This window comes from Leptopilina heterotoma, unplaced genomic scaffold (genome assembly GCF_015476425.1).
Source record: "Leptopilina heterotoma isolate Lh14 unplaced genomic scaffold, ASM1547642v1 Lhet_369, whole genome shotgun sequence".
Classification (NCBI taxonomy): Eukaryota; Metazoa; Arthropoda; class Insecta; order Hymenoptera; family Figitidae; genus Leptopilina; species Leptopilina heterotoma.
The window spans coordinates 716,201-735,079 of record NW_025111048.1 but is presented as its reverse complement, the minus strand read 5'-3'; the positions used below and the strand labels follow the sequence as shown (position 1 = coordinate 735,079).

Genomic DNA, 18,879 nt, shown 5'->3' with positions numbered 1-18,879 from the left:
TTTAAATATATATTTATAAAAATAATTTAATTCTTGCGACGAATTTTATAAAAATTATTAAAGAATTAATTTCTTTCGAAGATTTTAACAAAAAATGTTTTTAATAATTTAATTCTGTTTGGAAATTTTATGTAAATGGTAGAAATTGAAAATCATTGAATTGCGAAAAAGTTTTTAAAAATAATAATTAAATTTTACAAAGAATTCTATTAGAATTTTTGACAATAATTGAATGCCTGTTTGGTGTTTTATTAATTCTTTTTTTTAAATAATTGAATTCTTGCGAAAGATTTTATTAATATTTTTTAAAATAATTAAATTTCCAGGAAGAAATTTATTAATTTTAAAACTAATTGAATTCTTGTGATGAATATTGTTATTTATGAAAATAATTGAATTTTGCAAAGAATTTTATTAAAGTGTCTCAAAATTGAATTTTCGGGAATAATATATTCTTATGTATCGTCATATTTATTAAAATCTAAAAGAATAATAATTTAATTACATATTTAAAAAAAAATTTTTTTAAGGAATTGAAATTATATTTTTTTTTATTTAATTACATTTCTCGAGAAATTCCTGTAAAATTGTATTAAAAATAATTGAAATCCTGTGATGAATTTCATTATTTATGAAAATAATTGAATAGTTGCTAAGAATTTTATTAAAATTTTCATAAATAATTGAATTCTTGAGAAGAATTTTATTATTTATGAAAATAATTGAATTATTGAGAAAAATTTTATTAAAATGTTGAAAAAAAAATGAATTTCTTTGAAAAATTTTATTATTTTTGAAAATAATAGAATTTTGTATAAGAATTTTATAAACATTGTTTTAAATAATTAATTTTTTCGAAATATAATAAATATATTATGAAAATTTTATTGTAAATAATTGTAATCTCGTGCGAAATTTTATTAGTAGAAATAATTGAATTTTTCTATTAATTAATTTAAAATAGTATTAAAAATAATTGAAATTCTTCGATGATTTTTATTATTTATAAAAATAATAATTTAATTCTTGCTTAGAATTTTTTTATATAATTGAATTTCCATGAAAAATGTTATTATTAGTGATAGTAATTGAATTATTGTAAAGAATTTTATAAAAGTTTTGTGAAATAATTGATTTTTCGGAATTTTTTTGAAAATGTTATTCTAAATTAATTGAATTCATGTAGAAATGTTGTTCTTTATGAAAATAATTCAATGGATGAATTTTATTAATTTTTTTAAAATAATTGAATTGGTTTGCAAAATTTTATGAAAATACTATAGATATTGAAAATAATTGAATTTCGAATATTTTTTGAAAATAATTGAATCGTTTTAAAGAATTTGATTATCATTTTTGTGAATAGTTTTTTGATTTCTAGTATTAGCGAATTCAAAGATAAATTCTAAAAAAAAAACAGAAATAGTAGCTTTTAGTGGCTGAAGTCTAAAGAATGTACCCAAATAGTATTATAACGTAAAAAAAGTATTTTATAGTAGGTTTTAGTTATATTTGAATTAATTATAATAAAAAATAAATTAATTAAATGAATTTCAATCATATAAAAAGTTTTTACTTACATATCAATTCTTTGTATCGTGTTGTGTAGGAAAATTTAAACTTTTTAAAATGTGTCCGCCATTTTGGATCCGCCATTTTGAATTTTGAAAATCCAATTTCAGTTTCAGCGACAACTTGAAAAATGTTATACATATATGAAAATAATAAAAAAAAATTGTGAGATAGAGTTCAATATATAAAATTATTTATTTTTAATATTAACTAATAATTGTTTATTCAAATTTCAAAAATACATTTAATAACATATTTAATAAAATCTTAAATTTTATTCAATAGGAATTGTTATTGACTATTGAAATGACATTTCAAACTCTATAGGTACTCAAAATAAATATGATTATTATTTGCTCGTCTTGTTTCTACGATGTCAATGCAATTGTAGCGTAAAATATCATATTTTCCATTCTCTCATCATTTTTCCGTTAATTTATCATCATTTATTTACTGAAAAATTTTCTTAATGTTAATGCCATTAAAAATTTTTTTTTCTTTTTTCAATACTTAATAAAATTAAAGGTTTAATGTATTAAAATTTTCTAATTCTATTTGGACAAATAAATTTTTATTTTTCATAAAAATATGCCATATTATTGCTTTTAATATAAAAATTAAAGTTAAATTTTTCTGCAACAAGTTGTATATATGAGTTTTATGCTAATAATAATTATTAATGTACTGATAGGAATAATTTCATTCTGTAAAGTGATGCCTGGTAATCAAACTTTGTCCAGATATAAAGAAGTCTGCTTTGCGAAAGCAAACATTAATCTTTCATCTAATATTATTCTTCTGTTTATATTTCCATTGAACACAGTATTGTTTTCTCCATTCATCATTTAATGACATTTATTAAATTTAAAATAGACTTCTATATGTGACAAAAATAAAAAAAAAAATTATCTTTCACGTTAAAAAAATTAATCGTTAAGTTTTTTCTTTTCTTCCAATAATTCAACTATACATATTGGTGAGTGAATTGTTTCCATTCTATAAATATTTGAAATTGCATGCTATTCAAAACATTATCCAATAGATTTTTTTTAAATATTATGGAAAATTTTTATTTTTTTTTATCACTAAAATAGCATTATTAGAGAAAAAAAAATGACAAGAGACACACATGTTATTGGGATAATTGAAACCAACACAAATAAAGAACCATCGCCCATAGGATTTCTTTCATCCTATTTGCCAAGTTCATCAAAAAATATTACTATTGAAAGAAATGAAAATTTTTCTCCACCATATCCAATTAATGCGGCATCAAATGGATTGTTTCCTATTCCAATTATTCCAAGGGGAACAAATTCCAATGATAATTTAACTAACGTAAAACGCAATGAAATTTTAGTTCTTCCATCAGCACCAATAATATTTAATCCTAATGATGAGAAAGAAAGAAAAAATTATGAAAAACAAGAAATTGAAAATGAAATATCAAAATTGAAAATTCAAATGTTGAATAAATCTGATGAGGAGAAAAGCATTTTTCTAAACAGTCAATATGAAGTGTTACAAAAAATTGATAGTATTAAATTTAGATTATCTCCTGAGGAAAAAAATGATTTTCAGAAAAAAATGAAAGAAATTGATGATATTCGAATGTTAAATACAGAAATGAAAAGTTTACATCAATTTTATGAGGAAATTGATACAAAAGACAGTAATGATGAAGCAATTAAAAAATGTTCATTCGATATATCTTCGCTATTACCAAAATTTCCCCAGTTGGTAAGAATTGAAAATTTCTTTTAAAATTATTTATTTCTTAAGTAAATTCACATTTAAATCAAAAGTATTTTTTTTTTATATTTCAGGTGATTGATATTGTTATTTGTGTAAAAGGAGCAATGCAAGGTTTAATGAATGTTTCAGGAGCAACTTTCTTTATAATTTCTTTAAGCGCTTCACTTTTCACAGCATATTTCTTGCTTTTATTTTGTACATGTAGACGAACAAAAAAAATCCGTATTTCTGTAAGTATAAATTCACTTATTTACAATATTGTATATAATGTAAAATTTGAAGAAATATTATTTTTATTTTTCTCTAGGAATTTCTTCACAGTCTCATGTATACAATTCTCTTTTTGATTGTTTCAATTTTTTCCAATGCCGATGAACAACTTAGAGTAATATATATTTAAATTTACTTTGAGATTTATTATATTTTATAATTGAAGAAACAATTTTAAATTTATTATTATGTATTTATAGGCATTTGGATTTTTAGCATCAGTGCCGTACGGAAGTGAAGTATGTTGGAAATGTTGGAATTATCTGTTTAAGAAGAAATTTTAGTTATTAAATGATAATCATTAAAAGTACACTTTAAAAATAAATTCAACAATTTTTTTTTTTTTTTATCTTTATGCGATATGTCTTTAATTATAAAAATATATAAATTAAAATTTTTATTTTTTATTTATAAAATATCTTATCTGACTGAATGCATTGATTCTAATAATTATTTATAAATAATGTTAAATACGCTTAATGTTAAATTTTCATCCCTAGTTAAAGTGTCTTATGTTGTAAACGTCTCTATAACTTCTTATATTAGAAATTGAAATAAACCGCATTTATATATATGTATGTATAAAACTGCAATAAATGCGTCTAATTTTCCGTCAAGCGGTAGAATAATTACACAGAAGAGTAGTATGCAATTTTAAACCTTAAGTATACTCATTAAAGTTTACGATGTCAATATTTATATTAATAAGTAAAACTACCTCTATATATTAAATGATAGACTTAATAGACCAATTTTATTTGAATTATTATATATTTTCTGTAATTTTAACTTAAACTTTTTAATAGTTTTTAACTTTCAAATGAAAAATTTCAGTGATACAAATTAGTTTATTAAAAGTATTTAAAAACTAAATGAAAAAAAAAGAATTAAATCCACATAAATCCATAATAGAATATATAAGTGCACAAGGAAAACAGATTATTAATACTCTATAGCTTATTTTACAACTCACATCTTAATAATTTTTCAATAATAATTACCTCTAATATTTACTGTTTATTACAATCAAGTAGATAATTAAAAATAATACAAGAAAATTTTAAGATTTTAATACTAATATTTTTTCTACATTCTTGAAATATGATTAATAAAGAATTACTATCAGCTTTTTCGCTTCTAAAACTATATCTTCAGATTTCAGGTTGTTGGCCATTTATTCAGAGAAGAATATTATACTTGCAAAGAATATTTTACTTTGTGCTTTTGTTAACATTTTCATATCCTGTTGTAAGTACGATCATATTATAAAGGGTGTGGCATTATCACACCCTTTATGAAACACCTTTAATATTTTGTAAAATATGCACCATACGAAATCCAGGACTCGTTTACTATAATATATTTTTTAAACCCAACAACTTTTTGTTTAAAACATTTTGCAACAATATAATGCATTTATATTTTAAAAAATATTTAAGGGGTTCCTTACAAAGCTAGTAAAATTCTTGATAATCTTGTCGAATAATGATGATATTTATGTGCATGCATAATAATAAGTTACAATAAATAATAAAATTCTATTACATTAAAATGATTAAAAGAATAAGAATCTGAAACTTTAAATTGTATTGAATAAACTGTAGGAATTATGTTACACATACATTGTAGTATTTTATTAAAATTATCTCATCTACACCTGCCTTTTAACATTATTCTTTTATTTTAAATATATAAATACCGTCTATCTAGGATTGTTGAATAATAATAATAATAATCAAAGAATAAGGGTCTACTATATCTTTAGATAAATAAATTATATCTAAAAACAATTATATATGATATATAATAATAATAATAATTATTATTATTATTATAATATATATATATATATAATTATATAATTGGGTTTATTTTAGACCAATTAAACATAACACCCATGTCTGCATACAAAAAATAATCCATTTCAAATTCTAAAAAGATTCACGATTTTAGAAAGAAACACACGCTAATTGTATTATTGGTAACATCATATTCGGATTTTGGTTTACGATTCAATTTTGCTTTGACAATTATTTTTAAGGCTCTGAAAGAATTGTTTTGTAATGGGAAGTGGAAAATTTGCATATTAATATCTGCATTGAGACAAAAAGTAACTGATTTATAGAAAACACATTATATTTGATTGAAAATTAATATCATTAATTCTAATTTTTTACAGATAACACAGCTTTATCAGTCTCGACATGATATGGATTACTTTTTAGAATGTACTTCAATGGCAGCTGTTATTCCCATGTTATGGATTTCTTATTTTTTTCTTACTGCAAAGACAGAAAACGTAATTTAGGGTCCTAATTAAAGAACCGGTTAGAAACCGCAAACATATCGAACAACCATAGCCTTCTTTTTCAATCATCCCTAAACTTTCTTTTGCCTATAATAACCCTATAAACCTGTCCCATTAATCTTCCTACTTTTTTGACCCTTCTTTCCATACGTATTCAACTTCTGTTTTCCGTCATATTGAAACCAATATTCCAGATAACAAAACTCATCCACTTTCTTAACATTCTTATTACATAACTTTCGTTTTCTGTACATTCACATACCCTTCAAATTTCTTAAGCATCAATTTCATGCCATCTTCCTCATCCGCCATCATCACTACATTGTCAGCATAAGCCAGAGAATAAACTCTTTTGTTCCCCAATATAACTCCCCCTTTTCCCCTCTCAACCAATTCAGTGTGCACGTACAGGAACAATTATGAAACCGTTCTAGAACTGTTCTTTATTTCCATTTTATTGTTCTAGAACAGTTCTAGAACGTGGACAGTGGGTATTTTTCCTCCAAATCTGCCATCAACATATTGAAGAGGATAGGGCTCAGTGGACAATCCTGCCTCAGACTTAAAAAAAATATGAAAATGAAATATTCTAGAAAAACATTGCTTTTCTCCCCTCTTTGTCTGGTATCGGTACTTCGGGAAAAAGAAAAGGCCCTATTTCCTTAAATCGGGTAGTTCAGTTCGCTTTTGCCTGAGCTTTCGTCGAGATCTCGCAAAAATGTTAATTCTAAACGTACACAGGGCTCGAAGTAGGTCCGTAAATCCTGAAAAAGTCCTTAACTTTGCTTCAAGTCCGTAAAAGTCCGTTTTTTTTTTTTGAAAAAAGGTTTGTAAAGCAGTCCATAATTTCATTCAAAAAGAATGAAAAGTTCGTAAATTGTACGATATAATTTTGAGAATTTTAGAGAAATTATAAATGATTGCAGAAAGCCAATTACTTTTAAAAGTAATAAAATTCTTCGCAAAAATTCAATTATGTTCAAAAATTTTTTTAAATTCTCGTCAAAAATTTCAATTATCTTTAGAAATATTAAAATTCTTCTCCGAAATTCAATTATTTTCAAAAAATCTAAAAAAACATTGTCAACATTTCAATTATTTTTATAAATAAATAGCAAAATTCTTCGACAAAATTCAATTATTTTCAAAAATTTTAATAAAATCCATTGCAAAATTTCAATTATTTTCAAAAGTAATAAAATTCTTCGCAGAAATTCAATTGTGTTCAAAAGTTTTTAACAATTCTCATCAAAATTTCAATTATTTTCAAAAATTTTAATAAAATTCATTAAAAAATTTCAATTATTTTCATAATTAACAATATTTGTCACACAAATTCAATTATTTTCTAAAGTAATAAAATTTCAATTATTTTCAAAAATTTTAATAAAATCCACTGCAAAATTTCAATTTTTTTCAAAAGTAATAAAATTCTTCGCAGAAATTCAATTGTGTTCAAAAGTTTTTAACAATTCTCATCAAAATTTCAATTATTTTCAAAAATTTTAATAAAATTTATTAAAAATTTCAATTATTTTCATAATTAACAATATTTGTCACACAAATTCAATTATTTTCTAAAGTAATAAAATTTCAATTATTATCAAAAATTTTAATAAAATCCCCTGCAAAATTTCAATTATTTTCAAAAGTAATAAAATTCTTCGCAGAAATTCAATTGTGTTCAAAAGTTTTTAACAATTCTCATCAAAATTTCAATTATTTTCAAAAATTTTAATAAAATTTATTAAAAATTTCAATTATTTTCATAATTAACAATATTTGTCACACAAATTCAATTATTTTCTAAAGTAATAAAATTTCAATTATTTTCAAAAATTTTAATAAAATCCACTGCAAAATTTCAATTTTTTTCAAAAGTAATAAAATTCTTCGCAGAAATTCAATTGTGTTCAAAAGTTTTTAACAATTCTCATCAAAATTTCAATTATTTTCAAAAATTTTAATAAAATTTATTAAAAATTTCAATTATTTTCATAATTAACAATATTTGTCACACAAATTCAATTATTTTCTAAAGTAATAAAATTTCAATTATTTTCAAAAATTTTAATAAAATCCACTGCAAAATTTCAATTATTTTCAAAAGTAATAAAATTCTTCACAGAAATTCAATTGTATTCAAAAGTTTTTAACAATTCTCATCAAAATTTAAATTATTTTCATAATTAACAATATTTGTCACACAAATTCAATTATTTTCTAAAGTAATAAAATTTCAATTATTTTCAAAAATTTTAAAAAAATCCACTGCAAGATTTCAATTATTTTCAAAAGTAATAAAATTCTTCGCAGAAATTCAATTGTGTTCAAAAATTTTTAACAATTCTCGTCAAAATTTCAATTATTTTTAGAAATATTAAAATTCTTCTCCAAAATTCAATTATTTTCAAAAAATCTAAAAAAAAAAATGTTCAACATCTCAATTATTTTCAGAAATAAATAGCAAAATTCTTCGACAAAATTCAATTATTTTCAAAAATTTTAATAAAATTTATTAAAACATTTCAATTATTTTCATAATTAAAAATATTTATCACACGAATTGAATTATTTTTTAATGTAATAATATTCAATTATTTTCAAAAATTGTTATAAAATCCATTGCAAAATTTCAATTATTTTCAAAAGTAATAAAATTCTTCTTAGGAGAATTCAATTATTTTCAATAGAATTTTAATCGAATTCCTCGAAAAAATTCTGAAAATTTTTATTAAAATTCGTCCAAAGAATTTCATTATTTAAAAATTTGTCGATAAAATTTTTAATAGGAATTGAATTTCAAGAAACATTCAATTATTCAATAAATTATTTATTTTTGTATTTAAATAATATTGAATTCTAGTAGAATTTTCTCATAAACATGGATTTAAAAATAGATTTCAGTTAAAATCTTAGATTATAATAATTGAATTCTTTCGAAGAATTTCATTAAAATTTTAAAAATAATTGAATTTTATCGAGACATTTTTTTAAAAATTGTCTTAAAAATTGAATTTCTACCAAAAAAAAGTTTTATTAAAACTTATTAAAATGTTTCAATTTCTGCTAAAATTCTGATATTTTTAAAAATATATATTTTAAAAATAAATTCCTGTTAATTTTTTACAAGAATTTAATTATTTTTAAAAATTTTAATAAAATTCTTCTCAAGAATTCAATTATTGTCATAAATAATAAAATTCAATGAAGAATTTCAATTATTTTTAAAATACAATTTTAATCAAATTTCTCGAAAAATGTAATTATATTCATAAAAGTACGTTTTATTAAAATTCGTTGATAGAATTCAATTATTTGAAAATAAAATAAATTAGTTTTTTTTCTTTTTAAATAATTGAATTTTAGTAGAATTTTCTAATAAAAATTGATTTTCATTTCATAAAAATGAATTTCACAGTTGAAATTTTAGATTATAATTGAATATTAAAAGCAATATATAGCGTAAATTTTTCGAAATAATTGAATTTTGTAATTAATTTTTTTTGTAAAACTTTAATTGAGTTTTTTTAATATTATTTTTAGTTTCTATTTATATATTTATATTTATATTTTCTATACGAATAATTGAAATTTCGTAAAATTGAATATTGTAAAGAAATGAATTTGGAAATTGTCAAAGAACTTTTTTGAAAATTAATAAAAATTATAGATATATAAAGAAGAATTTTAGATAAAAATTCTTGAAAATAATAATTGAATTGATAAGGATTTTAATTATTGTAAATTATTTTTATTAATAATTATTATTAATTTATTATAAAACATGAAGAAATCGATGACTTTGAGTCGAAGACTCGGAGTTATCGATTTCTTCATGTTTTATGGTTATGAAAAATTGAATTTCTAGTTTTAAGTAAAATGTTCTCTTATTTTATTCGGACTGATTCTGTTTTTGTCAGTTGGTCCGTAAATGGTCCGTAATTTTTCATTTTTGGTCCGTAAAGTCCGTATTTTTTAAATACTTTCACTGCTTCGAGCCCTGCGTACATTTAAAATCACGAGTCTTATTTTCAACGTACTGTTATTTTTGTAACATATTAAAATCAAGTTAATCATTCTCATAACAAGGTTATCAATTTCTTAAAGTTATCATTCTCTTTAAAAGTTATTACTCTCTTAATGGTTATCACTCTCTTAAAGGTTATCACTATCGTAAAGTTCTCATTCTCATATAAGTTTACCTTTTTTGAAGTTAACACTCTATTAAAATTGTTATCACTCTACTTAAGAGTTATCACTCCCTTAAAAAGTTTTATCATTCTCATTAACATCATATCCTTTTCTTAAAAGAGTTATCACACTATTAACAGTGTTAAAAAAAATTAATAAAAGTGGAAAGTACTTTCAATCGTATCAAAAGTGTTATTATACACATTAATGTGTTATCATCAATGTTATCATTAATGTGTTATTATTGATAACAGATCATAGGTTGATAACTTATCAACCTATGATCAGTGATGTTATTTTATTTATGAAACAATAATAAACTAACAATATTTCTAAAATATTCAACTAATTATAAATGAGCGGATGGGAAGAAGAATTCGTCGAGCGCGTGGTTGTAAGGGATAATATCAGTCATGTAGCAGCAGGTAGCAGTGAGCGCCTCTCTGGGCCACACACTGCTACCTGACTGGAACTAACTCTTTCGGCCGAGCGCGCTCGGCGAAATCTTCTTCCCATTCGCTCAAACGCAAATGAATGAAATTTTAGATAAGACAAATTTTTATCCATATTTATGAAGATTATGAAACACTCCAAGTAGATGCAAAAGAATTAGAAATCCTTCTCAAATATTCAAAAATGACAAAAATTGTTATAATATCCTATATAGGTAACTAATAAATAATACAATTGAATAAACATGGCAAAAGATAATTTTTTATTACAAACTAAATAATCCTTTTGTAAGGTACATTTCTAAGAAGCGCAATACAAATAATTATTTTTAACAATTTCAGTTTATACAACATCAACAATGTTTGCGTATGTAATCATTGGACAAATTCCTTATTACATGGACTTAATCAATCCCTTAAATGAAACACGTCCAAGGTATTATCCAGCCGAAGTTAATTATGTACTTTTTGAAGAAGATAATTATTATTTAGCAGTAACTACACATGAATTGTTTGGTGTTGTATATGGAGTGAATTTAATCGTTCTGTCAGATTTAATACTATTTTTGTGCTCTCGACATACTTGCGCATTATTTGGTGTTTTAAAGTAAGCAATCATAAATATATAGGGTATAATACTGTACCAATTGTCGAGGGTTTTAAGTAACATTTGACTTTGACATTTTTTTTCTCGGACCTCTTGATTTTTCATCTCTAAGGTGTCCCTGGACTGTAAAAAATTCTTATCTGAATAACTTCCCAGAAGAACCAGAGATACAACAATTAGTTGGTATCGCAATGTTTGATTCCGTTTTTCTCGAAACAAATTGAATAAACAATATTCATCAAACATTTTTGGTTAAAAATTAATTGTTTGTTTTATAAATTAAGATTAAATTATGCAGTTAATTACTTCTAATGAAAACGAAGTTTTGCTTCGATTTCTCCTATTTTTACATATAAATAGCAGTAACAAATAAATTTAATGAAAATACTATAATAATAGAATGAAATGTTTTTAAAACTTGTCTAAATAAAGCTTGGAAAATTTTGTTTAAAGATTTATTTTATTTCTGTCCAAAACTGTCACTACAATGCAATTGTTTATTAAAATTTTTTAAATAACTAAGAAAAAATTATCGCAAAATATCAGTTTTATTAAAAAAAAAATTAGATTGCAATAAGCTGAAGATAAAAAAAAAATTCTTTCAGACATAATTTTGCCTAAAGTGGAATTGTTTATAAAAACGATAAATTTATTTGCAAAATGACTTTTTCATAAGGACAATTTCTAGGCTATTTACGAGAAACATTAATTTAAAAAAATTTATTCATTTGTGCTCAAAAATGCAATTGTTAAAATTGTTTAAATAATTAAGAAAAATTAATGCAAAACATAAATTTAATTAAAAGAAAGTTTAATCGCAATTAGCTGAATTAAATTTATAAAACAAACAAATTAATGTTTGTCATATCTTCGCCTAGAGTTTAATTGTTTATATAATTTATTTATAACAATTTGTAATCTTAGAAACAATTTTTTTTTAACTTACTCACCCCCAGACATAAAATTTATGCAATATTGATTTTTTAAAAAAAAGTTTTGTTTAAAATATATTGAAATGTTTAAAAAATCATTTTTTACACTTTTACATTAACATTAAAAATTTGTAATAAAATATTTAAAAAGTCTACTTTTACAGATCTCTTTAGAATTTAGTTCTGAGTTAGAGAGAAGCAAATTTTTTAATTCGGTGAAAATTTGGAGTCTAAAAGTTAATTTGAACTAAATTTTTTTCTTTTTATCCCACTCTGTGGAGCGCAGCGAGCGCGGTCACAAAAATATTAATAACTTTTGACCTAATGGAATATACTGACTTTTCTTTTTTTTAATACTAGTGATATAACAGGAAATCATAAGTCATTTTTAAACAAATAAACCCAAAAAAACGAAAAAAAAAATTTTTAATAAGATGTAAAAATACATTTAACTTTTCGCCCCAGGGTGCGTTTTCTGCTTTAACAACAAATATAAAAAAATCTGACTAAAGATATTTAGCAAATACCTTTAGGTATCTCTTCAAGGGAGCCAAATAATGAAGTAAAAAAATCGCGGTGAGAATAAATGCAAAAAATATATACTTAAAAGTTGATATTTTCTTTTACGAAAAAATTTTCAAAAGTAGGGTAAAAAAAAAATTTAAATATGGACACCACAAAAATTAACAGAATGTCACATAACTCCGGACATTTATTTATGGTGATAACACCCTTATATAATTAAAATTGCAATGCTCTAACTATTTCCGTTCGAAAGATAATGAATTTTAACTGTTTTCACAATTTAACTTTTCGCCCCAGTCTCCTCTATGTTTTAATTTATTACATTTTTAGATATAAAATACTTAGTATTAATAAAAATAAAGATGGCGAATTTCTTGATGTTGACGATCCTGTGATGTACGAGAACGCTTGTGCTTGTGCAAAATTGCACATCAGAATACTTGCGTACGTACATTTTGTTTTGGAAGAATATTTTATGGTGTTTACTAAGTATTTAATTGTATATTTTGTTTTTTTAAACAGATTCATAGAATTGACTAACTCATGCTTTGCTATGGCTTTATTATTATTATTTTCTACAACGGTGATGATAATGAGTTTTCATTTATCAATGGTAAGTTTTTTCTTACTTCAAAGTAGTGTTATATTTTTTTTTTGACAAAACATTGTTTTTTCAAATGGCAGATAGCATCACTCAAGTACTTTTTAAACGATTTTAAAAAAGCTTGAAGAAAGTATTCTTTTCTATGAAAGTCTGCAGACATCTCCTATCTATTACTTTTAGATTAAATTAATGTTTTAAATTTCTTTTTAAAATTTATGGATATTATATTTAATATTATTTAGATAGGTGTTCTTATTTTACAAAATAAATATATTAATTAAGCTTTAATATTTGGTTATTAACTTTAAATATCAATTTCCTTCGTATTTCCTGATAGATAATTTTGAAGCAACAAGATTTTAACTATTTTGTGAAAGGAGTGAGTATTGCCATTGGACAAGCTATTCATATATTTTTTAATTGTTTTACCGGACAAATGGTACAAAGTCAAAGCTCAAATTTAACATCTCATTTGTGAGTAAAAAATAACAGTACCTATATACTAATGATATAATTGGATTTATTTTATTTTATATACAATAACACAGTATATAATAATATATATGCAAAATCCTCGTTTCCCAGTAAGAAGTGAGGAATTAAAAAGAATTAAAAAATTTTTTATTCTCTTGAATTCCGTTTCTGATCAATTAGGTACTATTTTATTTTAATTACTTCAAAACTTTGTTTTAATAATTACAATGCATTTTTATAAGTAAAATTTGTGATGTAATTATTTTACAGATACGATTTCCATTGGTATGATACGAAGAAAAAAATTGCAATGGTTATATATTATATGACATCGAGAAGTTTGATTGAATGTAATTTAAACGTTGGTAAAACTCTAGTTTTGGGTTTAGATTTATATACTACGGTAATTCATTGTTACTATACTGGTGATGTAAAATTTAACATTAAATATTTAATATAATCTATGAAATAAAAAATTTAATAATTTCTGTTCACTTTTGTTTCAGATTATGAAAACAATTTTCTCTTATTTGAATGTTTTGAATTCTCGTCATAATGCTAATTAAAATTTGTCATTTAACGCAGAGCTCTGTGAAACAATATAAATGAAAACTGTATGTGGGAAATAAAATAATAAATAGTTTAATAATTATGAATTTCTGTGCAACTTTTATTATTTATGAAAATAATTAAATGTTTGAGTACAATTTTTATAAAAATTTTTTTTTTAATAATTGAATTATTGTGGGAAATTTATTAAAAATAGTAGATATATTAAAAATCATTGAAATAAGGAAAATTTTTTTGAAAATAACTGAATTTTGGAGAAGAATTTTGTTATTTATAAAGATAATTGTGATTTTGATGAGAATTTTTCTTTTAAATTTTGAACATAATTGAACTTTTGTAAAGAAGAATTTCATTATTTTTGAAAATTCATTAAAAATTTAAATTTTCTAAAATTTCAAATTAAAACCTTTTAAAGTTAATTTACCTATATGAATATATTATAAACGCAACTCTTAAAATTGAATTAATTTTGAGATATTTAAGTAAAATTTTCATTAAATAATTTCTAAGTAATAATTTTATGATAGTTGTTCAAGAATTAGTTATTTAGAATAATAAAAGTTAAAAATGAAATTATTGTCAGAAGTAGAAAAAATTGATGGTTTTGTATTAGAATTCGTAGTGATCTGTTTTACCATAACGCTGCGTAGATAAAATTTTTGATGTCTATGAGAAGCTACGTATAACTTTTTTTCTCCAAAAGAGAAAATGTAGGTCATTTGGTATTTTCGACTAGCCTTGAAAATACAAAACATGCGTTTCCCCATTGCGTAGTAGTAGACGAGCACAAAGTTTGATTTTAGTGTGCATAACACAAAGTTACAGTCTACACTTAAATATATTTTACTTCTCTCTGCTAACAAGATATTTATATAAAAAAAAGTGGAAACTCTAAAAAAATGTATTATTTATCCAACTTATAAATAAAAAAAAAAAAAAACATGTAAGAGAAGAAGATAAAATTTATTTCAAGAAGAACATTAAGTTAAGAATATTTTACAAGTAAGTACTTTATTTTATTAGTTTACAATTTCCGTGCAGATTGTATTTAATTATTAATTGTTAAATGTTTATAAATCAGTACATTAATTTAATAAAGTTTGAAAATTGATTCTTACTTTATAGCTTTTCTAATATAAAAATCATGTCCATTAGAGAAATTGTGTAACAAATGAAAGATACAGTTTATCTATTAACATTTAACTAAAGAAAAAATAAATTTTCCAATCTTTTAAATATGAAGAATACTTTTTATTATATACAATTTTTATTTATTTTTAATAAAATACATTATTGTTGTAGTTTAAAAACATTGCGAATATGTCAACAAATCAAGAAAAAACATCATCAATGAAAAACACTTCAAACAATGTTAACAACTATCCAATCATTGGATTTTTACCAGCATATTTACCAAAAGAATTTTCAAACAGTGATAGTTCGTCTTCTTCAACTTCAAAACCTTTAATAAAAATAAAAGTCGATCCTCCTCCTTCTATTTCAAATGATGTGAAAAAACCAATGCACTCTAAAAATTTTCCATCAATATATAGTATATTTAAAAATAATCAATGTGAACTTAAAGCAACAGCACCAACAATTGAAGAAATTAATTCTTATACGGTAATTAAGATGCCTGATAAAAATGATGTTTTAAAAGAATTCACAAAATTAATAAATAATAAAGAAAAAATTAACAGTAATCTTGAATTTGAAGAAGCTGAGAAAAATATTATTGAATTATTATCGAATAAAAAAACACAATTAACAATAGAGGAGAAGAATGGATTTTTAGTGAAATTAAATAATATTAGAGCGGAGAGAAAAAATTTTTTAAAAAAAAGACAAAGAAAGAAAGTTAAAGATTCATGTTATACAACGACAATTTTTCAGTCCATTTTAATTGTAAGTATAAAAAGTATTTAAAAAAAAATTAATATTTTCCCCAGTAGATCAATATTATAATATAATCTTTTTTCAGGTTGTTCATATAATTCTGTTTTATTTTTGTATTTTATACAAAGATGATATTCATAATGTAAATTTAATTCAATTCATCGTTTTCTCATTTCTCGTAACTGTGGCTTTAATAATGCTGTATGCATTATTTATGACCGAAAAATTATATTACGTTTTGGTAAGTTTGCATTTTCCCATTAAACAAACAAACAAACAAAATTTTTATATTTTTACTAAAAATCTCTCTTTTACAGGACATATTATTCAGTTCTGCATTCAGTTGTACTTACCTATTTATTTTTCCACCAGGAGTTGGAAATGCTTTAATACTGGTAATTTTAAACATTACATATTAAAAAAAAAACAAACAAAAAAAAAACAAAAAAAATACTCTATTAAATATTTAAGTCTTAAAGAAAACAATTTCTTTTCTTGTATATTTAACATTTTTTCATTTATAATTTTCAGCTTGTAATGTACCTTTTGGGATTTATATTTCTAATGGAAATATTAACTAAAATTTATTCGATGGCTACAAAAAGTGCCTCAAGCGATAATTTTACTTCTCAAGTGCCTTTGAAGAAGTCTTCTAAAACAGATAATAATTCTCATAAAAAATTGTATACTTCTGTTCATTATCGTTCAGGATCGAATGGAAATTCAAATTCTTACACGAATTTTCATCAAACTAGTCATATATTTCATAATCATTATTCTTCATCACCAGTTATGAATGTTGATGAATTATTTTTTGAAGGAACAAATGACGGAGACAACAATGACTATCAAGATGATAATAATTGTGAAGATAATAATCAAGATAATAATCAAGATAATAATGGAGAAAATTTTTATAATGAAAATTATAGTAATACATGTAATGCCGCTGATTATGATAATTATGACAATGGAGGAGACTATGGATGTCAAGATACTGATTGCTGTGACGAATAACAAGTTAATTATTGATATTTTATACTATATAACAGGCTTCGTACTATTATCCATACTAAAACTCCTTTTTTTTTTTTAATTTGTGACACTAAAAGATACTTTTTTTCTTTATTAATATATGAAAATTCACATTACTTTAAATTCGCTAATATATAGTTGGGAAAAAAAAATTATTCTCAAAAAGTTTTAATAAAATTCTTAAAAATATTTTAACAAATTGAAATAAAATTCTTTTCATAAACGTTTCAATTATTTTCCAAAAATTTTCGAAATTCAATTATTTTCAATATGTTGTATTTTAATAATTAAATTTACCATAAAAATTCAATTATTTAAAAAAAATTTTTATAAAATTATTTACAAACATTTCATAATTATTTTCATAAATTGTTATAAAATTTTCCTCAGGAATTCAATTATATAAAAATTTTTTTTCAAAATTCTTCTTAAGAATAGATACTCTTTTTTTTTACTACCTAATTTTTAAAAATTATTTATGACGTACGAAGCTTGCTATAAAAAAAACCAACTACCTCAATATTTTTTGACAATATTAATGTCATATACTAAAGAACTATTTGTAGATAAAAAAAAATTTGTATTTTTATAATTCTGGAATTTATATATAAAATAAAAATCACAATTGTGGAAAAATTTCATGTATTTTATTCAACATTCTGTTAAAAATTGCCAAACGAAAATTTTTTATAAATATTATACCTACTTCTTTTTTTTACTATTTTTCAATTTAATAATATTATCATTATTTTTCAAATAATTCAAAAATATTTTTATTGATCTAAAAAAATTATTAATGTTATTATTCATTATTTCTTTGTCTCTAAAATAATTATCATTTTGTAACAAACTTTCTAGGTAATTAGCAAATGTAAATCCTGCAAAATATTATTCTTTTTTTTAAAATGAAAAACTTAATTGTTTGACAAATCGAAATTATGCTGCTATTTTTTCCTTTAAAAAAAAAAAATTAAAAAATTGTTGGAAAATTAAAATTAAAAAGTAGAAAATATTTTGCACATTTTCTGCTTCTCAATTACAATTCACAAGCAAAGTATAAGTTTTAAGTAAAATAAATGTTATAAATCAAATTTTGTTTAAGAAATATTAAATTTATTTTGGAGAAAATATTAACAAAATTTCTATTTGTTAAAAATGATTGTAAAATTATTCGAAAACATCAATAACTTCTTTTCTAAATAAATATTAAATCATTATTACTTTTCCACAGAAATCAAGATTTTCGGAAATTTCAAATTCAAACCTTTTTGAAATTTAAAAATGTATAAGAATATTTATTATAAAAAATGAAGAAATTGATTACTCTAATTTTTTCAAAATTATTTTCATCATTTTAATTCAATTATTATTTTCTAGAATTTTTAAATAAAATTCTTCTTTAAATCTGTTGGGAATTGTAATTCGCGCTCTTACGACATTTTTACTCAGAACTTTAATATTCAGATTCAGTGTGGCGCTTTAATCGCCTTTCTTTTACTTTTCACTTAAAACACTCACACATTGAGAATCTTCCGATCAGTTTATTCATTCACCTCGTGTTTAACTACATTCCTTGTAATTTGTTAATCTCAATATACATTTAATAAATACTTTCTTTCGATAAAATTCGTCTACACTCACTCGCACATCCTAACAGGTTATGGGCCCAGTGGACGAAATTGACA

General features: G+C 22.2%; 3 protein-coding genes across 5 annotated transcripts; all 3 read left to right on the top strand.

Moving 5' to 3' along the window:
* Window positions 1–2,292: 2,292 nt before the first annotated feature.
* On the top strand, window positions 2,293–5,126 carry LOC122505784. Its single transcript, XM_043617607.1, has 6 exons — window positions 2,293–2,548; window positions 2,667–3,312; window positions 3,399–3,557; window positions 3,635–3,712; window positions 3,798–3,836; window positions 4,753–5,126. The coding sequence occupies exons 2-6, from the start codon at window positions 2,686–2,688 to the stop codon at window positions 4,864–4,866; spliced, it is 1,017 nt and encodes a 338-aa protein (XP_043473542.1). The 5' UTR covers window positions 2,293–2,548; window positions 2,667–2,685; the 3' UTR covers window positions 4,867–5,126.
* Window positions 5,127–5,606: 480 nt separating this feature from the next.
* LOC122505781 lies at window positions 5,607–14,349 on the top strand. 3 transcript variants are annotated; one of them, XM_043617605.1, is made up of 8 exons: window positions 5,607–5,896; window positions 10,646–10,766; window positions 10,894–10,987; window positions 12,946–13,059; window positions 13,138–13,228; window positions 13,557–13,693; window positions 13,964–14,096; window positions 14,200–14,349. In XM_043617605.1, the coding sequence occupies exons 1-8, from the start codon at window positions 5,807–5,809 to the stop codon at window positions 14,257–14,259; spliced, it is 840 nt and encodes a 279-aa protein (XP_043473540.1). In that variant the 5' UTR covers window positions 5,607–5,806; the 3' UTR covers window positions 14,260–14,349. The 3 variants fall into 3 exon arrangements, with proteins under 3 accessions (XP_043473540.1, XP_043473538.1, XP_043473539.1); XM_043617603.1 differs by having other exon boundaries at window positions 10,894–11,158; XM_043617604.1 differs by lacking the exon at window positions 5,607–5,896 and adding an exon at window positions 10,166–10,493 and having other exon boundaries at window positions 10,894–11,158.
* Window positions 14,350–14,942: 593 nt separating this feature from the next.
* LOC122505780 (presenilin-A-like) lies at window positions 14,943–17,332 on the top strand. Its single transcript, XM_043617602.1, has 5 exons — window positions 14,943–15,265; window positions 15,566–16,168; window positions 16,245–16,400; window positions 16,477–16,554; window positions 16,691–17,332. The coding sequence occupies exons 2-5, from the start codon at window positions 15,584–15,586 to the stop codon at window positions 17,174–17,176; spliced, it is 1,305 nt and encodes a 434-aa protein (XP_043473537.1). The 5' UTR covers window positions 14,943–15,265; window positions 15,566–15,583; the 3' UTR covers window positions 17,177–17,332.
* The last annotated feature ends 1,547 nt before the right edge of the window (window positions 17,333–18,879 follow it).